Genomic DNA, 26,228 nt, shown 5'->3' on the forward strand with positions numbered 1-26,228 from the left:
TTTGAGGCAATATATTGCCTCAATTTTTTTTAGTTCTAACTTATTCGGGTTTACAGTGTGGGTGGCACCAAGCCCTCTGCTCCCCGCCTGTTTACTTGGACATAGAGGACAGAGACCACATAACACTGGGTCGGGTTACACATTCTGAACGAGGGTGGTCTCAGGCACTGCGTGGTCACTGGTGTTATCTGAGACGATCGTGGACCGTACACAGTAAGGTGACTCTGGCACTTTCTCTTACTTCATGCCAGATGCTCCATATTTTGACATGGTGTTACCGGGGGTCCCAGGAGAGCTGCGGTCTCTTCACCGGTCAGTTACTCCTCTGAACTCCTATTGGCTGCTTCTCTGAAGGGATGGGTGTGGTTCTGTGTTCCTAGCTTCCCGCTCGTCAGTGTTGTTGGACAGGAGGTACCGCTCACAAGCCCCTCCCTGCTCAGTACTCTCTTTTACACATAACCAAACCCAGCTTCTGTTATAGCAGGGGCTGCACATTGGCATTTCCCAAACAGCCGCGGCATGCCACTCTTCCTGACAGCACCTCCCTGTCTTCTCAGGAGACCGACGGACAGGCTGGACTGAGCTGAGAGCAGAAAGTGGACTGTCTGACAATCACGCCCTCACATCACAGAGTGGAGACAACTGCTGAACACATGTCATCAGGTAAGATCTGGTTTAATGTTTATCTCATATCTCTCAGACAGTGGAGGACTGTTGGGTTGGATTGTTATTCAGAGGCGCAATGCTAAATATTGACCTTGAATGTCTTTATTTCTGGGACATACTGATCTAAATTCAAAAGCTTTTGACCATGAAGTGATTGAACACATTGTGTGGAGTAGAGCTCTGGGCCCTGTGCCGAATACTAATCAGACTTTTAGGAGAATAACTTTGCCTTTCAAAGAATACATGTTGAATTATATTAACATTTAATGTACTTATACTGTACAGAAATACACTTCAACCAACACAAACACACATGTCTACGTGAACACACACACTTTCTATTTTAACCGTGCCATGTTAACATACCACCGTTGTATTCCTTGCGTGAAGCCCCTGGCAGCTGTTTCATCCTGTGAGCTCTAGCTTCACATACCCCACAACGAGGCTTTGATGCCACAATGCAACTCGGACCCTGTTGCTGTTGGACAACGACCAGAACTCCAGCGGTCCAAAATCCCAAGAGCAAAACAGACACACTTGAGTTGTACAGTCATATAACTCAAGGAATTTCCATTTCAAGGAAGTCTTTTTGGAGACAGTGAGTGAACAATGTGAGTCTGGGAGAAGAAATAAGAGACATTTAGAGCATGAGGGAAAAGGGAGCATGAGTCCAAACTGTTGGCTCTGGCTCCTAAAACAACTCCAAACAGAAGACAAGGTTTATATGCACAGAAGAAAACCGCAGTCTGTACAGCCAAAAAGTAGAGGAGAGCAAGGATTTTTCCAGGAACAGAGCAGAGAAAGGAAAACATAATTTGCATACTGTACAGACAGATGGACAGAGATGGGCAAAGAGCATGAGGATATCTCTGAAACATCCCTTTAAAGTCTTAAGTTCAGGATTACATTAACTATTTTAGATGTCACCCACTAGTGATGCAAAAAGTGGTGGGTGGGTTGTTATGAGAATGTGATAGCTTATCGAAACTGATAGCTCTGCAAGTTCACACCAGGTGAACCCATGGAAACAAAAAACTAAAAATACGAATGAATGTGTTATTCCACAAGTTGTAAAAAGACTGTAGTGGCTCTGTCAGGATGCACTCACAGTAAGTTCATTTATCATTTATTTGAGAGTGATGTTAACAACAGGATTACAATGACAATGCAAGTTTATGTTCACAGTCTTAGGTGCTAGCTGTTTGCTAATTAACACCAAACACACAGTAACGCTGAGGCTGTTGTTGAGATATTTCAGTCTGCATGAAAGTGATGGAACAACCAACCGACATTGTCATATCGTCAAAATGGCTAGAAATAAACACTGCAACATGCTGGTACAATCAGTTACTGAACTGGTAATTTTCTTCTTCTGACTTGGATTTGAAATCTAACATGATTCCCTAGTATTTATCCGAGGTTCTCTTGCAGTGTCATAAGTTCATATTTAGGCTAATGTGTGGCTTTTGTAAAGAATGATGTGATAGATATATTAAGATGTCTAGGTATGTGCTGATGCAGGAAGTTTAAAAGGTTTGTGTGATAAGTGATAGAGCTACCCAGATGAGGAAAGTTGCTGTTTTTGGAGCAGAAAGAGGAGAGGAACACACACAACTGAGACAAGAAACTGGATATAAAGAAACATTTGATTTGATAACTCACTCTGGATTGAGTTAAACGTGTGCAGAGGCAGCATCGGATGGAGCCTTGCTTGGGTCAAGACAAATCTTTTTACGTTTCATTTCTTGGGTTTCCTGTGAGGTGGGCCGACTCACATCCACAATTAAAACCCATGCCACGGAAATGTGGAGAGAGTTAGGTAATGACTCTACTATAATGTTTCCTCTGTGGTAACCTGGTCAGAAAGTCTATATTAGGTAAGCAACCTGTGGGCTACAGCAGTTGGGATTGTACTTTGTTTGTCTGACAGCAAGCAATAAATTGTCTATAATTATTCCTTTCTGCTACAACAAGAAGAAGGCTAACTTAGCTTAGCATAAAAACAGTTAGAAACAGCTCGCCCTGGCTCTTTCCCAAGGCACAGATATCCACCTTACTCTTTAATTATCATTAGCATGTTGTTTCTAATTTGTGCAAAATCAGTGCAAAACTAATTGTTGTGATTTATTATACAGAGGCAACCTCTGTATAATAAATCACAACAATTAGTTTTGTACTGATTTTGCACAAATTAGAAACAACATGCTAATGATAATTAAAGAGAAGAATAAGGTGGATATCTGTGCCTTGGGGGGGAGGGGGGGGGGGTGCTGACGGAAATGTCACTCTTGCCTGTCTTCAAAACTTGAGAGCCCTGGTACTGATAAGAGAGTAATATCAATCTTATCTATTAACACTCAGCAAGAACAAACATACTTTTTAAAAGGAAGACTTTCTCTTTTACAGCAAAGCACAAATGTAAAAGAGTTCTTTTGAACTGCACCCTACAGTCTCCACTTGATGACTGGGCCAGCAGTTAGATTGACTGAGTTGTCAGCAGTAACAGGTGCTCTGATGACAGACTCAAGGCTGCATGTAGTCTCTGCTTGGAGTCAACATTTGGGTTTTCTGTTTCTCTTAATGCCTCACAAGCTCTAAACAACGTGATCGATTGTAATGTCCTCACAGTTTGTTTGACTACCTGCAGGACATTGAATGAGACTATATTAATCTGTAAAATTATGAGACATGTCTGGGACACCCAAGTGTATGGGCTAAACTTAGACTTGTCAGAGGAAGTGCTGAAAGATCCCACTCAACATCAGAAAAGCCGACTGGCATAACAACAAAGTACAGATTTTATGTTTAACACATGTATTAGGTTTCTGTAAGGACAAAAGCACAGCATTTAGAGTGAGAAGTAATTATACCATGATAAATCCTTTTCAAGTAAAGAAAATATTTGAAATAGTAATATTCATTTTTATTTCCTCATTAATTACTTATTAGTTGTCATAGTTTAATAATTGAAATGTTTTGCTGAAAAGGCAAATGTGCCATGTTTTATGTGGTTTTCCAATCAGTAATGGTAAATGTAGTCCACTAGAGAAAAAGATTCACTAGTATGTGATATATTGACGGAGAAAGCTTATCTCTCCTGCTGCGGACCTACAATGTAACAGGATGCATTGCATACAAGCAGCGAGTTTGCCTTGTTACACAGACTCTCTTTAATTCTGATAGATAAACTAGAACACCTAAAACAGAGAAATACAAACATACACCTTCTGAATTTAAGTTGATCTTTTAAACCTAAATACAACAGGCTTAATTAATTGCCAAATTAATTCATTGTAAAAAAAATAACACTCCTCAGAATATTTGATTAGAAAAACACAATGGCAAAAATCACCCCAAAATCGCTGTCTTGGTCATCTTTTCTAGCTCATCCTCAGGATCCTGAAGAAGGTCTCCATCACACCACTGTGCAGGGGAGGAAGAAAACGTTCATGCTTACGCCATACACTGCTTGTTTTCTCTTGATTGTTTTGGGCACAGCTTAAAAGAAAATGGAAGCAAAGGCTCCACCAGTCGGCATTCGCTCTCAGCAGCTCAGGTGCTGCAGGGTCCCCACCGGCCATAACCTCCCCGCTGCAGCTGCAGCCCTGAGCGGCCTTGCTCTGGCTAAATATGGCTACATATGAGCCAGAATCCTTTTGGGGCTTTTATTGTGTAAGTTACCAAAGAAGGAATCATCCTAAATCAGTACCAAAACTCAGGGATCAGAGTGGCAATAGTATCAGAAAATGTCAAATGCATGTTATTCCACCTAAATATCATGTACTTTCTAGGGAATACCTACATGTTGGTAATATTTGCACATCCAAAATGTTAAACTCTGCTCATCTCTATGTCACTCTGAGTGCATGCAAGACTCGCATGCTCTCTGCATATTTGCAATTGCATGTACATAGCTGCTAAGTGTTTTCATAAATGTGTGCATTCGTTATTGCAGATTTGTTGTTGTTTACCACTCATCATTGTAGACTATGTCAGAGGTCAAAATTCCCAGTATGGTCCTTTGGCAGTGTTTGTCTGTTTACTGCATAGCTGACATTGTTTGGGGCTGTGGTTGGGTGGCTGCAGGTCCTCAAGAGGACGGCCATCTGCAACAGAGGCTAGTGGTCAGGAGAGGAATGGAGGAGGGAAGAGGTGAGGCAGGGAGGAAGGGACTCTGAGAGAAGGAGGTATGGGAAGAAATTACTACCTAGTGTAGACTGTTGTCTATCATATAGAGAGAAGAAGGGAGAGTCAGCAGACTCATTATATAACCATGTACTGTAAAAAAAGAAGTGGAAAAAGAAAGTTACAGTCAGAGACAGTTTAGTAAAAGTAAATCAAGGAGCTGACAGCAGACTGTAGATCTAGTAGTAGGAGAAACAGGGAGGGCAGGAAAGGAGGAAAATAGTGAGTCACAACAATGGTTGTCTGTATTTATGTCTGTAGGAGTATATTTGCTCCGCTGGCCATAGCTGCTGGGCTAAACAGTCCCAATCTATTTTCAGCTCTCGTCCTGGATGGCAGAGCTGTAATCAAGTGAACATCAGGCGTGCCACTGTTGAATAACAGCAGGCTGATGCATGGACAAAATAAAGCAGTGAGAGTGAGAAAAATATAAATGAGAACATGAGAGAGAGGAAGAAAAAGAAAGTCCTTGAGCATTAGTGAATGTTTGTGTTTTATGATTTGCGCTACATGTGGGAGAATGAATATGAGACAGATTATGACTGGAGAACCCAAAAAGTGTTACTGCTGTTCAGAATAATCCTACATCTGGTAACTAAATTAAGTTGGAGACTCCCAATAAAAATACCACAGTTAAACCTTGAGTAAAAAGTCAGTGCCAAAATGCTGTTTTCCCCCTCAGAAATCATGAATGTGTTCATTATTATATTAGATCGCCACACAGTAACCACTTCTGCCACTTGTACAAAGTCCTAATGTGTTTTCCATGTGTTGTTGGCTCAATTCACACCCATATTGGATTTTTTGTTTTTTTTGTCTTGTCAGATACGAAAGGTCCAACCAGATAAGCAAAAAGTTGTTTGGGTAACTGAAGACAGAAAAGGGATGGAAGGACAAAACGGTAAAGAATGTCCCTAAAATGACATAATTGTTCTAAATTTGTGACAGATAGTAAATTACTGATTTAATAATTACAGGAAATATCCGGTCTCATAAAACAGCGGGGAATGGGATCAAAGGGAAGCCCCCGTACTCAGTGGAAACACCTTATGGCTTTCGACTTGATCTGGACTTCCTAAAATACGTAGATGACATCGAGAAAGGCAACACAATCAAAAGAGTCCCCATCCAGCGCCGAAGCAAAGGCCCCAGAGCCAGCACTCTTCCCAGGCAACTCAATTCCTCTGGGTGTGGCTACCGCCCGAGCCCCTGGGGATCTACTGGAGCTCTTGGCCCGAGGTCCCGACTGTCAGATGCCCATCACCATGGCTACTCTTCCTGGGCAAATGATCACAGGTTGCCACTTTCCCCTACAGGGCTCACAGCTCTGGCTGAGATGGAGGCCAAAATCAAGGAGTTTGATGAGCAACCTCTCGGTGAGCACGTCAGGCCTCATCTCCTGCGTGCCTCCAGTCTTCCACTCACAGTATTACTGACACAGGGACCTGAGTCCAACGAGGACCCCGGCAGCCTCAGGAGTTCAAGGGATCACCTCGGAGTTAGAAACACCTCCTGTGAAGACGTCTTGGACTCCCCGGACAGCCCTCGACCACAGGACTGTTCAGGTCTGTTGAGGCGCCTAACAGAGGCCCTAGAACGTGTGGGGGAGCTGGAGATGGAGGTGAGGGTGGTTCCAGAGCTTAGGGCGCATATCTACATCCTCCAGGAGGAAAGAGAAAGGCTCCGTCTGGAATTGAATGCACATTCCCCTCCCTGCTCAACGAATGGAACCAGAGATCCTTACACCTCGTCCCACTACAGCACGGGGGACATCAAAAGGCCTCGGCATGAAAATCACACCATGTTTCCTAGAAATCACAGCGTCAGTCTAGAGGACTCTAATCCCACGCGTGAGTGGAGGACTAGTACAGATCTGGATGAGCTGCTGACGGTGACGTCCCTGCAGGCTAAAGTAGCTGTGCTGGAGCAGAAGCTCCATGAGACTAGCGCTGAGCTGCAGAGGGCCTCAGGGCTGCTGAGGGAGCAGCGGGAGGAGAGCAGAAGAAAAGACGAGGAGATGGAGCACCTAATCAGGAATCCTGCAGCTTGGGTCAGTGCAGAGAGGGTGGTGGTAGACCAGGATGGAGATGAGGAGGTAGGAGCTATTGAACCATGTAATAAAGTGTCAAGAAGTCCAAATGCAAGAACTGTTTCTGCAAACAGACAAAGAGGTCGACAACAAGATCCACGAGTGCTTGATGACCCCGGAGCGGCTTCAGATGAAACAGCAGTGGTTGTCCACAACATTAAAAAGATAAAGAGGCTCCTGGATCAGCAGTGGGAGTGTCTGTGTGTAGGCCATGAGTTAGGAAAGGAGGGCAAACCTCTACAGCACCCAGACCCCAAAGTCAACTCCCTGCAGCAGGAGATGATGGGACTCGTTGAGATCCTTACCTCCTACTACACCCAGCAAGGGCACAGTGATGGAGAAAGGATTCAACAAGGAGGTACTGTGGTCCACCGATTGTACTGTCTATGTAATGATTACAATATTCTAACCACGGTTGCCTTCTGTCTGCATCTAATCTGCAAAAGTAAATTAAAAACTAATGTGTTCTTCACAAAAATGCCTCGTAAAACTATTTCTTTAATTGGGAATATGGTTTATAAATGGTTGTATTTTATTGGATCAAATCTCTAGTTATTTATCATTCAGACTGTTTACCGGTGAGCTACTGTAGCAGGAACTTCCACAGAGGCGGTTTTGAATACTTTGCCAGTTTCTAAATATTATCGATTGTAAATTGTGAATCTTTGTAAAACGTCATGAAACGTTATAGGAATGTAGTTCAGATCAAAATGAAGGCAGAGTTTAAAAACGAGTGTGGTACAAGCAAGGGCACTTGAAGTAGTTGGTTAGGAAGTGGGGAAGGGGCCATTGCATCCTCCCCTCTATACCCGTTGCTGCTGATGTGACCTCATCACAAGATGCTCATTTGACCTACTTTTATTTTCAGATTCAGAGCTTTCCCCTTATAAAATTGTCAGAAATTCCACCATGTAAAGCTAAAATATCAGCCATCAATCTCAGAGAGGTGGAAGTATTCACACACGTCTCTCTGAAAGCAAGTGAATCCAATGTTTCGTTAACATAGACAGAAAGTGAATCTAAATTTCAGAAAATATTATTCTTTCAAACTTTGAAAGCATTTCCAAGCAGGCCCATAATTTACCCATTAATTTACTCATTAATTAATCAATCTGAACAATGTTGACGAAATAGTTGTTCTGAGAAGCTTTTTGGGAAGAGGTGGCTATGTATAAGCCATAAAGCATAGTAAACATGTATTTCTAATGTTGTTGTTCGGCTGTGATATTTAATCATATACTCTGCGTTTGTCTTCAATGCAGTTTCTAACTCCATCATGAGGACAGATGGTTGCGCCCAGTTGTCAAAAAGTCTACATTCTGTGGGTGTTAATGAAGGGTTAGTAAATAACTCCCTCTGACTTCAGCAACCTTTAAGGTTATGATTATTGCATAAACCATAGTTTTGGTTCAATTACATACTTACTCATGGTTATAGTTCTGACCAAGACAAACATCATAATTACACATTTAAAGATGAATGCCATTCCCTCTAAAGTTGCCAGTAAAAGGAGAGAAGTGAACATTCACTATTTCCCTCCAATGAGAGCTTATTTATTACTTCAAAGTTTGAACACTATAAAGAAACGTTAAATGTGACTGTTTTCAGTTTCTGTCGGGGCATTCTTTTATTTAGTGTTATTACAACATATGAGGTTGGCTTGGTTGTAATTTTCTATGTGCCATGTTAATGTTGATTGCTGCTCTACATGCTGACTATAAATTAAAAGCAGTAAACGTACAACATGTGAACGTGGTCTCCCTACTGATCAGTGTAGTTTCAGTTGCTTAAATGTCCCAGCATTTGGGTGACAGATAGTTCTAAATGTCTGCTCTGCTCTTCTTTCTTTCTTTTTAAAGACGTAAAAGTGGAAATGTGGTTGGGCAGGACTGTGGGAACGAGAGCGGGCAGAAGGAGAGCAGCATCAGCCCGAGGGAGATGGCTGCTGTCCAGGTGGATGGAGTCCCAGGGATGAGGCGAATGGAGGGAATGACGCAGACGATTCCAGACGGACAGACGATATCGGGAGCAGCAGGATCCGGGCTGACAGATGGAAACGTAGTTTCTGTGGAAGCTGAACAAACATCCAAGACGAAAGCACAGCCCCCAGGAGAACAGATGGAAGGGAACTCTGGATCAGAAACCACCACCGGGGGCAGGTGAGAGGACCGCCAACGAACACCTCATCAATTGTTTGGGAAATGTAATGATGCACTTACTCTTTAGGGAATAATAATAATGATGATAATAATAATAATAATAATAATAATAATAATAATAATAATGATACTAATGATAATAATAATAATAATAATAATAATAATAATAATGATGATGATAATAATAATAATAATAATAATGATAATAATAATAATAATAATAATAATAATAATAATAATAATGATGATAATAATAATAATAATAATAATAATAATAATAATGATAATAATGATAATAATAATGATACTAATGATAATAATAATAATAATAATAATAATGATGATGATAATAATAATATATAGCAAAGAGGCTACTCTATGAGACAAACAGTATTTATATTCTCTCTTTCCTTATGCTCACATACACATGCTTTTTCTTTCAGAGAGACAGTGAGTGCAGATTTTCTGGCTGCCTGTCATCTGCTCAAAGATCACATGGACAACATGGATAACCCCAATGAAGACATGGTGAGCATTCTCCCACAGACACACTCAATTAAACCTAAAGAAGTAGATGTATTTAATATTCTCTCAACACTTCAGTTTCCCCTGAGCTCTACTGAGCATGTATGCATCTTTCAGCTAATTGTTTAGGTTATATTCACTCTCACAGCTCTCATCAACTTGTTTTCTCATAAAAACATACGGCCAAACGCAACCTTTCCAGACCGGCAGACAGACAAAGTTAGAGGCTAGCTGGAGAACAAAGTGGAGCATTTAGCAGCCAAACCTTTTGAACCAGATATTTGCTGGTGGAGACAAAAACAGAGTTTTCAAGGAGCAATGTGTAGGATTTAGTGGTATCTAGTGGTGTGGTTGCAGATTGCATCCAATCGAATACTTATCTGCTCAACCCTCTCTTTCCAAAGGTGTTTGAGAATCTAAGATGGCTCTCAGGTAATGTGTATTGCAGAAGGACCTCTCTAGAGCCAGTGTTTGGTTTGTCCGTTCTGGGTTACAGTAAACAATATGGCGATGCACTATCGACTAGATATAATAGGCTCTTTCTAACAAAAATATTCTTAGTTCCATACAACACAAATGAAAATATGGTTATGAATATTTTATTCAATTTCTGTCAATAAATATATCTAAATGTATGAGCGTAAATATTTTACTTACAATGAATGGGCGGACATAAGCTCGACTCCAAATGTTGCTGAATCTGTTCGATGTATCACCATTGACAATTGAACATGTTTGTTTATATTATGTTTTTGCTAAACAAAAGAGAAAAATAAATGGCTTTGAAGTCAATGATTATTATATGATGTTTTGGCCAAATCCTTCAGAAAATGCAATCCCAAATGTGTGTCCTTCCCATAATCTCCTCTTTTATTTCCAGAGGAAGGCCCTGGTTGTGTTGTTTCAGCACTGGTTCAGCGCGGCGGCCGAGGAGACTTCGGCGGCCAGCAGGGTGGCCGTGTACCTGAGAGAAGTGAAGAAGGCCACGCCTTCACTGCTGGCCTTCTTGATCAACCTGGCGGATGACAACGGCAACACGGCGCTGCATTACAGCGTGTCTCACTGCAACTACAGCATCGTCAGCCACATACTGGACACAGGTAACAACAGCGTGTTGCCGGAGCTTTTGCACAAAGATGTAGTTATGTTGTACATATTGGGAAAGTTACTTGTTTTTGGTTGTTTTACAGGTGTAGGTGATCTGAGCCTTCAGAACAATGCCGGCTACACAGCAGTGATGCTCGCCTCACTAACAGCACCTGATGGTCCAGGCGGCATGGAGGTGGTCCGCAAGCTAATGGAGCAGAGCAACATTCACATTCGCTCCAGCCAGGTAAAAACTATACAATGCAAACACAGCTTCAATGTAACATGGGTCATTTTATTTTGGGTAAAGAGTGAACTTTAGTTTGACTCCCAGCACTCTGTACAGGCTGTTTTAGTCGTAGATGGAAGATATAATTTAATCAAACAATCACAGACAATACTCAGGGGCATCCTACTATTTTAACACATGAAAATCGGGTTATTCATGCATTTTGGTGATAAAGACGACTCGGCCTGTGAAAATAAATATTATATATTATGTTATTCTGTATAATTTGTTATTTTTCTCTGAAGGGAGCTTTTAAAAGTCAGAGAAGTCATGAAGAAGGTCGCCACTCCCTAACGCACACACTGATTTATCGTCTATTTTACTCTAAATGGGACCATACTTTACGAAATGACTCATACTGAATTGAAGAAAACGTGACGTGATTGAGATCATAAACTCATGTTTACAAGGTTTACTAGGGAAATAGTTTAAATGTGAAGAAGGGTCATTTTCTCAGAAGAATCACCTCCTGCTGGCCATCAGAAAGAATGCAAGTTTAAGGCACTTTCTCATTGGCTTTCCTTTTCAGAACCGGAGGGACACAATTGAGATGCATGATAGGAAATGCAAGACACAGGTTTTTTTTTAAGCATGTGACAAACTAGGGACAAACTAGGGTCTTGTGACTTCCCAAATGTGATTAAAGAGCTTCAGTATGACACTGAACCTCAAAAAGAAACACGTGTGAATCTCTGAATTGAAATGTTCTATCTCTTTCCTGCTTACTCTCCCTCTCCACAGACGGGCCAAACCGCTCTGCACTTGGCAGTGAGACACGGGCGAGTTGTGATGGTTCGCCTGCTATTGAGCTGTGCGGCAGACGCTAACCTCCAGGACAGCCAGGGAACGACGGCCCTGATGTTCGCATCCGAGAGGGGCCACACACACATCGCAAGGCTGCTGCTGGAGAGGAGCCTTTGTGACCTGACCCTGACTGACAAGGTGATACTGCAAAAAAAAAGAAAAATAAGTTTCCTTCAATATAATCCTCTCACCATTTGCCAAAAGTGTGAGATGCAGGTTGCCTTATCTTGTATAGTTGTTTATGGTCATAATACAAAAGGAATCACTGTTAACTGGACATGAAATCCACTGAAAAAGAAATATTGTACATGCAGCACTCTCATTAAAATGAATTTCAGAGATATGGAGTTCATGTGATGACTCCATTTCTCTTGTGAAATCTTCTTATATGTGTTAACTAAACAGCATATCCACTTTTCTATTCATATAACTGAACACAAAAAGGAGATTAGTCGTAGGAAAGCTTGAATGTTTTGACTCGTGCTGTGTGGACGTGGGTGGACTGACGGTCTGCATCAGAATAGAGCTTTCCCAGGATGAATCAGGGCTACAGTAAAACAAATCTCCTTGGGTTGAGATGAGCTAATCCACTAACAGAACCTGCCAGTCTGGAGGAAGAGAGCGGAGGAGAGGATGCAAATGTCTTTCCTATTTTAACCCAGTCTGCATTTTAAGTAGAGTTTACTCAAGAGAAAAAGAGACCTTCAACCACAGGCTCGACTCTAAACCGTGTTTCACCTTGACACAACCCCAAATTGATTAAACTAATTAAAGTCTAATAAAATTACATATTAACATGCTTATCTGAAGGACGGAAAAGGCAACCTTGCACATAGTTTTGTTGTTTATTCTGTCCTCTTGGAGCCTAAATTCTGTACTTTGAGGCAGCTATTCACGTAAAACAATACTGAGAGTCTGCAGCCATGTCAGCAGATCTGTGAACCACACTTCGCCCTCATGCTAATATCTTCTTGATCATGACAACAGCGCAGAAATGCTGAGGTTTAATATGTTTACCATGTACACCACTTTAAGCATGTTATCATCTGCATATATGCAAAACATAAACATGTCTTTCTAAATAAGCCTTTTGTGCACGGCGTCTAATTTAATATGCGTTCAGAATGTTAATGTTTGTATTTTTCCTGTTTTTCCTCCAGCGTGGTGAAACTGCACTCTCCATCGCCATGCAAGGTTCCCACACTGATACCTCCGCCCTCCTGCAAGCCCATGCTAAAGCTCGAGCTTTGTAGTACTGGAAAACAATCTGAATGAATACACTCGTTGTTTTCTGCTCTCTTTGCTGTTAATGTAAATACATCAAGTATGTCTGATCTTTGCACATCTAAGAAGAAGCTTAGCTTTTGCAAACTATGCAATTAAACATATTTATTATAATATGTGTATTGTATTGGTCACATGTATATGTTGACAATTATCAAAATGTCTGTGTTCTATGTAAAAAAAATAAAGATGGCTTTTTCCATTGTGGTTACACTTCTTTTTTTCTTTTTTAAAAGGGTAAAATATACAAAGAACAGCAACATACCCATGCTGCTTGACAAGTACATGAAGTAAAGTGCTAATAAACCAACCTGTTGCTTTAACTCACTCGTGCTTGATGTCTAAAATACCTGGTTTTTTTTTAATTATAAAAAGTAAACTGTGCTTGGTGGAGCTGCTGCGATGAAAGCAACAAGTTAAATTCCTTTAATGTTTCCCATACATGACCAATAAGGCTGATTGTTATTGAGCTGCTTGTCTGCGTAGCTGTAATGACGAACCTGACCAGCAGGTGGCATAGTCCCTTTATGTCACCTTGGCTCCAGCCAAGACACATCACACACAGAAAGCAACGCTAAACACAGTGGTGGGCCATGCATTTCTACCCAGGCCTTCAATGCCGTCTTACTACAGTTGAACAACCTAATGTATTAGTTCACCAGTGTTCCGGTACAGGGATTTTATTGTGAAGGAGCAGACGGAAATAGATAAAGTTGCCGTGTTTCTTACGTTATTAAGTAACGTAAAACCCTCAGTTACACTAATTCAGAGAATCGTATCGTGCATGTATCTGTATATTTATATCGATGTATGTGTGTGTATTTTATGTATGTACATGTGTATATATCAGAGAACCCCCGCTGGAGTGATTCGGGATGCTTTGGACTTTCCTCATTGTCCCTGCTGGTGATTGTTTTTCTTCTGCTTTCTGTTTTCTTTACATCTGGTGATTCTACCCCCGCCCCCCAATCCCCACCCCCACCCCCCAGCCCCATCCCCATCTGGCATGTCTCCCAACACAAAAACGCTGGAAAAAAACAACTTACGCGGCTTGTTGTGGTTCCTCTATGTCAGAAACGATATGCTTGAGTGCGTCCAATGGGATCACCACCAACGTCTACGTAGATTTTGAAGCACGCCCATGTAGGGAGTCTGGCTACATGGCCTTGGACCGCCCCCACCACAACTTTGCAGGTAAAGTTTATTTGAAAGTTGTGTTCATATTACAGACATGAGTCATCAAATAAGTCATAAATCATCAAATACAACGATTTGATTCGCTAAACATAAACCTGGAATTCTAAAATGAGCATATCCAAGGGATCATATATAATCCCTTTCAAGTGTGGGAGACAATTATAAACATGATATCTACAGAATTGTACAAATTCCACTAAATGAGATTCACCTGCAATCCGACTGCAGTATTGAAGCGTGAAAGCAGATATGTTTGAGGGGCCTTTGTTCTTCTACCCCCTGGGAAACAGTAAGGGACAGAGGTTTTACTGCAAGGACTTGGGGTTATATTTTTGAGGTAAAACAAGAAGGATTGGGTGTGGGGACAGGGAGGAGGCTGCATGTCTGTCCGACAGAGCAAAGCCACCTTATCTCCCCTGAGGATTTTTTTCCATCTTGGCTGACTGTCTGTCCTGGTGCTGTAATGATTCTGAGCAAAGATATTTTCCCAGAAAGCCAATATATATATCCTGAGAAAGAGGGGATTCAATCAGCTGTTTGTATGGAAATCTGTGTTGGTCTGAACAGATTATCCGTGTTCATATGAAGGTTAAAGCATTTGGACAATATGCATTCCTGTTTATGTTTTGTGCCTATAACACAGATGTATAAGTGTATACGCCATCCCCCATCCCAAACAGGCTTTCATGCCACAGTGAACAAAGGTGCTCATCTTTGCCATTGTGCTTGCATGCTGCAGGAACCCCTGGACAGATACAACATAGGTATTACACCATATCCTAATGGGAGTGGTACAACAGGGAGTTTATGGGCATTTACCCTGCTGTAGTTTAATAATGATAATGGACTGGATTTATCTACGACTGATTTCCTGCCAGCTGATGAATCACTTTGTAAGTGGATGAAAGCAGCTCAGGCAGAATGGACTCTAAACTTACAGTGGGAGTATCTTCTTATCTGCTTTTACACGGAAAGCAAAACATTAAATCACAAGCAATAAAAACAGACCGTGAGCATTTCAATACTTTCAAGGTTTTTCTGATCCAGGTTAATGGCCAGTTATCAAACTTAATCAGATACTGCTTGCAAATAAAACAATCATTCAGATGGCTCTATTTGTAATAAATATGTGAGTCACACAACAAGCTGGAAAATCAAATACATTTGACATATAACAAGCTTGAAAGCCGGCAGAATTGACTGTTTTAAATCCAGCAGACATATATGAGCATTTAATTAGGGTGACCAAACGTAATATTCACCCACACGTAGATTGTTTTTTGGTCCTGACAAAGGAAAATACCCAGCTTTTTATCCTCATATGTTCAGCGATCTTCACCATTGTGAGATTTGTCTGTCTGCCATTTGGTGCTCAGCAGGTGTTCACATTTTGTTTATCAGAGCTTCTTTGCTCAAATCCACTCAAGGAATCTCGAACCATGATGTGGTGAGACTGAACAGTCAATTTGTGGTCCCTGGAAACCAAAACAATGAGCGAAAACCAGTTTTAAAAGCAGAGTTCAGGAATATTTCTCCCATCTCGTCACTATGAGCAACACCTTTCACATTACACAGACATTTGACCCATTGTTATTTATTAATATTACAATTATTATAATCAGTTTACATCCATGTCAGTCGTGACACATTCCCTCCAGGTGTTCCCGAGACATCACAAGGACGGATAGAAGGACAACCCAAAATCATAATGCCTTCGCTCACGGCTGTTCTTGGCACAGGCCTAACCCCTAACCCGCGATAGCTAAACATTTGCAGAAGAAAATGAAACGGCACACATTAAGGAATTTTTTAGTCAGATTTTATATACCAATATATAGAGATATTCCAAAGTAATCCATTACAGAAAATCAAAAAGTGGAACCAGTTTGGTCTTCATACAGTGTGTATTTGCATGTACAGTAGTTGGCTGATCCCTGTCCTCTTCATGAAAAATACTACAGGAGAATGAAAGCATAAACAAAAAGGCACAAATAAACAAAAATCACTCTTCTCATTAACACCAGGTTGCAAAGATGTGGGACATTTTGGGGGGAGGGGACTCCATGTTTTACGTGGGCTAACAAAGGAAAAAGGGTTGCACACAGAAGGGATGCTAAATGGTGCACAGCAAGAAACGACACAAACCACTTTGGTGGATAATTCATATTTCTTACAATCAGGGAATGCAGTGTTCTGCTTTTATACAAATAAATTAATATACATGTCAACACTTTATCTAAAATCTTATGTACATCTTTCTTTTACATAATTGTATAATACATTATCAAAAACATTATGAAAACATATTTACAAATCAATGAATCAAAAAGCACCCTCAAAGCTTCTCCAGTGTCACACTATCAGATATACAACGTACACACACACACACACACACACACACACACACACACCTGTGTATCCACGCATCCACACTGTTTCTTCCATGTAATACACAATGCAGAAGGCATTCTAAGAGGGTTGTGCAACAGAGAGCATACAAAACGGTTCAAATATGGCTGTGGGATGAAATTTGCACTCACATGCATAATAGTGAACACACACACACATACACACACACATACACACACACACACACACACACACACATTTAAGGTTCATGAATGGAGTAACAGTGTCTGAATCAGCATGAAGCATGTTCTCCGATAGGAACATTTGGTCTCAACCTCATTACATCAGAGTCAGGTTTTAGTTTTCTGTGGTTACATCACTAAACGAGGGTTTTTCCGTCATGCAGCCACCAGCTGGGCTCTCCCACACACTTCTATCCCAAACTGTCTGCTCAGATATCGGCCATCTCAAGAAGAGGAGGGGAGCGGGCGATGGAATCCAGCTTACTTTTGTGAATGTGTGCGTCCTGCCCGGAACAATGAATGGCTGCATTGTCTGCTGGTATGCATGCTGTTGGTGTTTTCGGAGGACAAGTGCACGTTGCATCCGTCCCCTGGAGAACAGCAAGAATCTTCTATCACTGAACGCCATGCGTGCTCATGTACTTTTTTGTCACAGTCAAAAGCGGGTGATCAAATATAATGTTGTAACACTCAAAGAGTTTTGTGAACCACATGACGTAACACTGTAGCCTGACTAAAAGCTTGAGTCTATTGCTTTTTCTCAAACCATTTAACATCTAATCAAGTCATGATAAGGAAGAACGCTTGCTTAAAAATCCACTTTCCTTGAACCTCTCTTCTATACTGTTGTATGTCTCTATTCTCTTCTTTCCAATCCAGATCTGCTGCACTCTCTGGGGTGTTGGAGGTCAAATCAAAATAATTCCCCTCAAATCAACTGCACTCTGAAACGCAGGACCACTCGCTCTTAAAGAATTGCCTCTGAATCAGTCAGAATGAAAAATAAATGAAATTCTTACCAAAGAAAACCCATGAGGAAAACCACAAGCGACAGCAGTAATGACATTTAGGACATTTGTGATTGATTCAAACATTAATCTGTACAGATTGTCCCACCAACGCAGTTGCTGTCCCCGTTTCATAGCTCCTTCCTAAACAGTGTTCCCAGAGTTCCACAGCCAAATAGGAATAACACAAAGCCCAAATTAATACATCAATGATGAAACAGAACTTCTCACCAGCCCCGTCTCACAATATGAGACACAAACACCTCACTCAGGTTTCAATGCAAGAGTATCCAAAAAAGGAAACTGTCTTTTTCCATCTTCCAGTTTAAATGTTGGAAACACAATATCACACTTTACAAAATCTATAATTAATTCTCAGCATTTACTGAAGAAAGTAGATCTAGTTCCAGCATAGATACAGTATGAAACATATTTTTCAAAGAATCATCAGAGTCTTAATAAATCTGCTGTTTTCAAATGTAAATTGGCACAGAATATGGCTGCATGTACCACTGGATGATATGTTGTTCGTACCTTCGGCAAACTCAGTCCAAGTCAACCCTGACCTCTGACCTCACCGCGTGTGTGCGTGTGCCTGAGTGGCCGTCTTCCTCTGAATCCGCTCTTGTGGGGTCACTTTGCTGTGGACAGCATGGGCTGCTCCGTGTACCAGTGAGTCCCCGGATCGGGCATGCTGCCCCCGAGTGGCAGGGCGATGAACTGCGGGCAGGTGCCACCTCCTGCTCCTCCAACTCCCATGTTGACGCCCTGCGGGTACGGGTGATGGTGCGCGTGGTGTCCCATGCCGTCCGTCCGCCCGATGTGGATCTCGTCCTCCTCGCCCTCGCCGGTGGTCTTGCGGTAGACGGGGTTGTCGAAGTTCATGCTCTTGGTGGAGTTGCGCCGCCAGTTGCGCCACACCAGGTAGACCCCGGTGCACACGAGGCCGAACACCACTGTGGCAACGATAGGAACTGCATGCGTTTAACACACAGAGGCAGGGACACGGGAAGAGGGGGGAGCGTTACCGAGGCTTCACGAGTCCACGAGATGAAATGAGAGCAGGCCAGGCATGCGGGGGACAGAGAGGGTGGGGGACCGCGACACAGAGGGTGTTTGTGTGTGTGTGTGTGTGGGGAGGGGGGTCCGCTAAACATCGGGTCAAGGTCACCAATCAACACGTTTATCACAGTCTCTTAGTCAGCTGTGTGTGGCATCTTTAGAGGCCTGGCTTTGGAGTTCATTAGTTTTAGACTCTCCTCGGGGAGTGCACATTTTAACTATCACATTACATCAGATTCTCTAGGCAACTCAGCAAATGTGTCCTTGAATAAGAAATAGGATTTAATTATGTGCTTTATTAAATTCACCACCATATTAAGTACCTCTTCCTCTCCTGTTCTGTCTGTTCACCATATGAAGTGAGAAGAGCAGCTATCTGAACTAATTGACTGGCTCATTATGTTCCACTTTGCTGCTGCATTTGCTTTAATATTCCACAAAGATGCACATAGGCCTAAGTAATAGTTGCCACATGAAAAGCATGTACATTTTTCTACATACAGCCTTTATATATTTTTTGTAATAAATGGTGTCAAAGTAAGACCAGCTTTACCCGCGATTTAATATATCCAGGGAATCAAATCTTCATCTTTAAAGAGCAATTTCGGGACACATTTTTGGGAAAAAGGTGTAGCTGTTGAATTTGTCAATATCCTTTTTTTGAGCAGCACAAACAAATTGCTCTACGCTGCAATAGTTGAACAAATGTGTTACTACTTGTCTTTCACATCATCAACTGATGAAGATTTTTCCTGGGACACGATGAAGCTTTAGCTATGTCGCCATGAAGTATGTCATGTGTAAAGTTAGACACAGGTGACTTTTTCTAACCAATTCACGGAGCTACAGCTGATAAAATGTGGGCGCTACATTTGTTATTTCAGACGCCGCCTACCGATATGAAAACCCTGCTTTTGTCAACCTTCTGAAACCAAAAACTCTGCCAGTGGCATCACTGTAAACAGCTCGTGGAACAGGTATCTGAGGGTTCCTTGGCCGATGGTCAGTTCCATGCAAGTCCATTGCATTGGTGTTCAAGTAGTGGAAACATAAAAACTATATACCACTATTGTAAGAAATATATATTTTGTGAAATTGACGTGCACAGAACCGTTGTGTGCTCTCTTGCTGCACTGTAGTATGTTGAGCACATAAAGGGAAAAAGGCCAACTGACAAGTCTGGCTGTAGCAGAACCCAACACAACACACAGTGTGAGGTGAATAAAGCAGCGTGGCAGCAATGTCAGACGCACAAAGAAATTACTCCCAAAAAACCTCAGCGAGGAAGACCAGTGGGCCAGCTTCTCTCATCCTGCCACAGGACCGGTCAGTGAGAATGGACGACACACAGGTAGACAGCAGCTTCATGCAGCCTTGCAGGCCTTAATGAGGGCAGACGAGCACAGACAACAAGGCTTCCGGTGACTTACCGATGGGGATGACCACTCCCAAAACAGCCACTGTCAAGTTCTCGCCCAGGAGGAAATTCTCTCTCCCAGCTGAAGAGAGATTGGACGAGAAAGAGGAGTTAGCGCTAGGGTAAAAAAAAAAAAGTGCAAAACAGAGTGAGAGATAAGCAGCAGAGCAGGTGGAGGAGAAGGGAGATAAAGCAGAGCGGTGGGGAGCGACTGATCATGCATGCGTGGCTGTGAGTGTTTTACACAGAGGGACAAATAGTGGAAGAGAGGTTGGCTTTTGCTGGAGTGCGACCTTGACATTAACCCTGACCTACTCTTCCTTCATCCAGACGCCATCAGGCTCCAATGTCACCTCACACTCATTTGCATATCACATGCTTACACACACACTTATGTATGTGCAGTTACTTAAGTGCATGCATGTCCTGGCAGACAAATACCCTGCAGGCCACACAGAGCACAATTTAGTGAGGGAAAGGAGACATTTGCACGGCAACCGTCCATTAGTCCTATTAAAGTCAGTTGCACGTGGTTGTCGGGGCTCGTAGATCCCTGAATTTAATGTCATCATTACATTGAGGGTGAGCTTCTGAGCTACATTATGAGTGTGAATAGGACCGTGGAATGTGGTGCTTGGCAGCAAAGGAGGACGCTCAGGTGAAAGGGCCCCTTTACAAGAGCATTGGACCCCATCGCTTGGGCCACTGCCCTTTCAAAATCATACAGACGTCAAATGTAAAATCTCTAACTGAGATGTATTCAGAGCCCACTTACAGTGTTGAGAGACGCTGCTGTCCCTTGCGGGTGTGGTGAAGACGACCATCGAGTCGGCAGTGGAGCGCGAGCCCAGTACTTTTGACTCTTGTGACGGCAAAGGGTTCAGAGTGGAGAGGTGTGCGAAGGTATCGGGGGCCCCAGAGGGAGCTGCGGTCAAGTGAGGGGTGGCGTCCGCCTGTGATACTCTCCCTGAGGGCGGTGGGAACGCTTGCGCCAAAGTGTCTCTCGTGCCATGTGTAAATCCAGCAGGAGGGGAGGAGGTCGGCGTCATGTTGTTTCGTGGCGCTGCTGCAGAGAAAGGAAGAGCACCATAAAAACCGTTCACTCGAGAAACTGAATTATTGCTGTAATATCTGTAAAAAAGATAATCCAGACATAAATGAGCTGACAGCTGTCCGCTCCATGGCATGACGAGTTATCATCAACACCATAATATTACAATGCAATGCAACGAATGAAGTATTTGTTCCAGAGATGTAGTGTTAGATTGCATCTCATTGCATAATATGTATTGTATCTAACGCTCGTCTGTGTTGCTTAGCAACTATAATTTTAATGTACAGGTTCAATACATACAGTATGTTGCTAGAAGGGAGCACATCTAATATTATACCTACTCCAAATAAAATACGAATTGATCTTTTGTTCTACTTTATCAACTCTGTGATGAAATCCACTAAGCCAGTAATTGACAGTTATTTCCAAACAGCAACAGAGTTTCAGGCACGACGGCTCACACTGAAAATACAGTTAATTCAATTTCGAAAAATGATTATTCATTTTCTGTCTTGTGTTATTGTTTTTATTTAGTTTTGGCTACATATGTTTAAAGCATCCTGTGGTCCCTTGAGAGGTGTTTTAAAATGCAAGCTATTTATTTAACTATTCATCAATTTATTATTATAACTATTATTTATGTTTCTATATGTATTTCCTACAAAGTGAACATTAGTCAGCACTAATCCAGTAGACAACTGCCTAAACCCCCTGAGGTTTTCCCTTTGATGACAAAAATAGAGCTTCCTGAAGTCAAGCAGAATCTGATTATCTACACAATAAGCACTGTGGCGCTCTCTGCCCGATATTGATTACTTGATGCTCTCAATTAACGATCAGAAACACGCTCACCTGGCACACAGGCTCTCATGTCAGGCCCCAGGTCCTGCCCGTCGGGGCAGGCGCAGGTGTATTTGGGCGAGTGTTCGGTAATCTGTGGAGCCTTCAGACACAAGTACTCACACCCTCCGTTGGCCACGCTCCCCAGATTACAGCTGTCTGGGCCTGGAGTGATACAGGGAAAGAGAGAGAGACATGGGGAATTACACAGTTATGGTTATATAAATAAGATTATCACTAATTCAACATGGGGCGATAGCAGAGTCAGAGAGAGTTGATGCACTGTATTGTTTCCCACTGTGAATACTGCTGAATTCCCTTTTTAAGAAAGCCATTACAATGCGTGAACACAATCTAAAGAACACAATCTTGCATCATACAGAAACTTGCTGTAAAAATCAACGAGACCCTGTGCTCTGAGACAGGTACACCACCATTTTGTTCATGGTGTCTTGTTAAGAGGAAAACAGACTTGTATGAAGATCAAATCGGAAAGACACACAAGAAAGGAAATACACAGCCATCACATTCATGATTGAAAACTCTGTTCAGTTCCACTCAAATATGAATTGTCAGGTTAAGAGGGAAGCGGGCGGGGTTTTCACAGATGTGTGAATGTACTGCTGCTCCCAATGCTTTGATCACTCCACCGCAGTCACAAGCCAAACATCATTTATTCATGTTCCTGGGTCGACATGGATGCACCAGGGAAACGTGGTCACAGCATCTCAGGGAGGGGACGTGCAGACACACATGCAGGACACTCACTCCTACTGGGGGAACACACCTTGCGGCTGGCGGAGCTGGTGAAAGACCACGATGTCATGGGGGTCGTTGAGGTTTTCAGCCAGCACGTGGATGTCTTGACCGGTCAGCCTGTTGGCCATGAAGACCGCCGACGTGTCTCTGTCTGTCCAGTAGATACGATCCTGAAGCACAGAGAGCATCCTTGTTTTAATATGAGCCATACACAGAACAGGTTAGTCAGGGTGGTGGTGGGTTTAATCCCAAGAGCACTGTTGCTACTTTAACAGCGGGGTTGTGACCTCAAAAGTCTGAGCCGTATCTAATCTCTACAATCTACAATAAAAATGATTATCACTTTATGGCTTCTGGGAAACTTGGAAGGATCGAAACGATCAAAGATTTCATTGATGCGTGTTCATTCTGTTGGGTTTGTTGGCAACACGGTGAAAATCTTCTATTCATATGTAGATCATTTCATATCTCCATAACAATCTATATCTCAACATAGCATGTATTTTTGGTAATGTGTGGATTCAATATTTGAAATGAGAAAAATAAATATTTTCTCATTTACATAAGAGAGTGTGTTTATGTAGCTTTTGCTGCAAATAATAGAAGGTGAGGAATTAATCAAATACCAGAAGTTTAATGGTAACTAAGACGGGTTATTTAATTCAATCGGAGTGCAACAGTAAACGGCAGGCATGCAATAAACAGGGTTACACCTTATTGTGGAAGATTCAACCCATTTAATGATTTATTTTTATAGGCTTCACGTGTCTGGCACATCCTTTGTAGTTCGTTACAGCATTAGATCCTAAATTATTAAAACGAATCCTATTTAGATCAAAGATAGGGGCTCAAAGGCAAGTAAGTGTGTGTGTGTGTGTGTGTGTGTGTGTGTGTGTGTGTGTGTGTGTGTGTGTGTGTGTGTGTGTGTGTGTGTGTGTGTGTGTGTGTGTGTGTACAACATGGTAATGTGATGTACAATACAACAAGCTCCAGTCAATAACAGGTGGCTGGTGAATGTTCAACATCCTGAGCAAGAAGGTCACCTTGTTGTCAAAGCGGGGCGGAGCAGAGAAGCCCAGATCGATCCGGTATGACATGAAAAGGGAACGTGTCTTCATTCTGCCAGTTACACTGACTGCTGCAACAGCCAGCAGCCCCTCAAGGTCATGCTTTGGTAACCTCTATTGTCATTTTCATTTTGTTAAAAGTGACATCTGTGAGCAGTTTGTATTCTAAACAGCAAATCTTTGTAACAAGATGTTTTTTTTGCAGCGGTGGAAAGTAACTTTAATCCATTTTAATTAATTTTGACATTTAAAAGTACTTTTGATTCGTAGCATTTTCTTCCTACTTCATACTTCTACTTTATGAAATATTGTACTGATTACTTTATTGATATGCCCATTATAGTTACTGGTTACTTAACAGATTAAGATTGTACACACACAATGAAATTATATTAAATAAAGATATCTCAATTATATACTTTAAATTAAATATTTCATAAATACATTTTACAAAAATGAATAGAATAATGTGAATGAAAGGCTCTTTAAACATGAGTGCATGATAATAATTCAATGTTATAATATACAGTATCACAATGTAACACTAAACAATATTGTGTTACTTTTAAATACATACCAATAATATGTTTTACTTTTACAAATGGAGCATTTTTACATGGGGGTATTGTAATAGTAAGGATTTTAATACTCTTTCCATCTCTACTTTTTAGTCAGGTCTGCAGCACCGAGACTTTTTAACTCTGTTGTAAAACTCTACTGTAAAATGATGGCCTTTTGAATCAAGTGTTGGTGTCACGAATATAACTTAAACCCAAGTCGGTAATTTTTAACAAATCCAAGCTTGTAAATCTGGCCTGCTGCTGTAAAAAAAAAAAGCTTCATCAATCCCACTTAGACCAGTTCCCCTCCAGAAGAGTCCCAAAGGGGAATAAGCCACTTGGGTGACGTCATTGGCAGCCATCTGAAACTGTCTGGGACTTTGCTGCATAAGCAACAACAGGGACATACCAGGCAAGAGTGTAATGGTAGTTACAAGCATAATTGCACACGCTTACACACACAAAAACTGGCTTAAGACCAAAAGCATACAGTATGTGCGTGGGTTGCTTTAGGCTGCTCTATAGCTGTCTTCTGTTTAGTATTCTCAGACAGTCAATCCCACAAGTGCACGCACACACACACACACACACACACAGCAAATTAAATTTACCAGTCATTACATTCAGACTCCCAGTCACACTGCAGGCGCCTGTGAGGCTAATGAGAGAGATGTAGATATGATGAGATGTGGGAGACTGGATGATACCATAGAAACCGCCAAAAATCACAAAAAAATCTCTTGCGCACAAACCTCAAAGACAGCCAGCGCGTAGGGGTGTCCCAGTTTCTCTGCGGATGACACGTGTGTTCTGCGGTGAGCTCCGTTCAGGTCCACGCTGGCTATAAGGTGAAGTTTTGAATCCACCCAGTACAGACGCCTGTTGGCTACATCTGAGAAACACACAAATACACACACACACACACACACAGACAGACAGACAGACAGACAGACACACACACACACACAGATGGACACACACACACACACACACACAGGTGAAAAAGACTTTCCCAAACTCAATCCAGATTGATTGTCTTCGTGGTATCTAATCACTCTTGTACTCTGACCAACAAATCCTTTCAGGTGATATTGATTACATTTTAAAATGTCAGATTCTCACGATTACACCACTGAAGTTTTACTGTGTCGATCTATAACTTCTAGAACACTTCAAATGTCATTCAAAACAACTGTGATGACCCTATTACTATATTTCTAGCCATTATTATTTAGCATTTACCCGTATCATTTGAATTACTTCTGATCTTTACCTGCAGTGAGTTGATAAAGTGTATTAGCTCTTTTTAAGAACTGTGCTTCAGGCACATTCAGAAAAACACAACAATAGGTGTACAATCTAGCAATGTGTAACACATAACATAAGGACAGGAGATGAAAAACAGCTGATCTTCTCTCACCTAGAGTGATGCCATTGGGCCATTCAATGTTATCAGCCACCAGCACCTGTCGGTCCACTCCATTCATCCCGGCCTTCTCTATCTTGGCTCGCGTGCCCCAGTCTGACCAGTACATGAAGCTGGATTGAACAAAGTAAGCACACTTATTGTGTTATTATGAAGTCTTCATGTTGTGCTACTGGACTGAGATTGACCTGTGGAAATAACAATCTCATCCTGCACAAGTATTATTCTGTCTATCTCAAGATAGCTTCTCTTTTTTTCACATTTTTGGGATAGTCTCATCCTTTATAATACAATATTTAGTATGTTGACTGCGTGCTAGTCCCTGTTGTGCTGGTTTACACTTTTCCATCAATTAGTTTGCCTGGAAAAAGAATAATTAA

The 26,228-nt window shown here is 41.8% G+C and overlaps 2 protein-coding genes across 4 annotated transcripts in view; one reads left to right on the forward strand and one right to left on the reverse strand.

Annotated features, from left to right (window-relative positions):
- Positions 1-438: 438 nt before the first annotated feature.
- Positions 439-13,294, forward strand: LOC130197792 (KN motif and ankyrin repeat domain-containing protein 3-like). Its single transcript, XM_056420680.1, has 10 exons — positions 439-663; positions 5,677-5,752; positions 5,829-7,298; positions 8,203-8,278; positions 8,800-9,099; positions 9,543-9,627; positions 10,505-10,724; positions 10,815-10,957; positions 11,741-11,941; positions 12,964-13,294. The coding sequence occupies exons 2-10, from the start codon at positions 5,737-5,739 to the stop codon at positions 13,054-13,056; spliced, it is 2,604 nt and encodes an 867-aa protein (XP_056276655.1). The 5' UTR covers positions 439-663; positions 5,677-5,736; the 3' UTR covers positions 13,057-13,294.
- A 2,792-nt stretch (positions 13,295-16,086) lies between these two features.
- The window catches only part of LOC130198325 (low-density lipoprotein receptor-related protein 8-like), a 69,356-nt gene continuing 59,214 nt past the window's right edge, over positions 16,087-26,228 (reverse strand). For 2 of the 3 annotated variants that reach the window (XM_056421474.1, XM_056421472.1), the window contains 7 exons: positions 25,843-25,961; positions 25,175-25,314; positions 22,824-22,965; positions 22,049-22,201; positions 20,918-21,208; positions 20,156-20,224; positions 16,087-18,637 (listed from right to left, as the gene is read on the reverse strand). In XM_056421474.1, coding sequence (XP_056277449.1) covers positions 18,297-18,637; positions 20,156-20,224; positions 20,918-21,208; positions 22,049-22,201; positions 22,824-22,965; positions 25,175-25,314; positions 25,843-25,961 — 1,255 coding nt within the window. In that variant the 3' untranslated portion in view covers positions 16,087-18,296. The remainder of the gene's footprint in view (positions 18,638-20,155; positions 20,225-20,917; positions 21,209-22,048; positions 22,202-22,823; positions 22,966-25,174; positions 25,315-25,842; positions 25,962-26,228) is intronic. The other variant, XM_056421473.1, reaches the window with a different exon arrangement.

This window comes from Pseudoliparis swirei, chromosome 8 (genome assembly GCF_029220125.1).
Source record: "Pseudoliparis swirei isolate HS2019 ecotype Mariana Trench chromosome 8, NWPU_hadal_v1, whole genome shotgun sequence".
Classification (NCBI taxonomy): domain Eukaryota; kingdom Metazoa; phylum Chordata; class Actinopteri; order Perciformes; family Liparidae; genus Pseudoliparis; species Pseudoliparis swirei.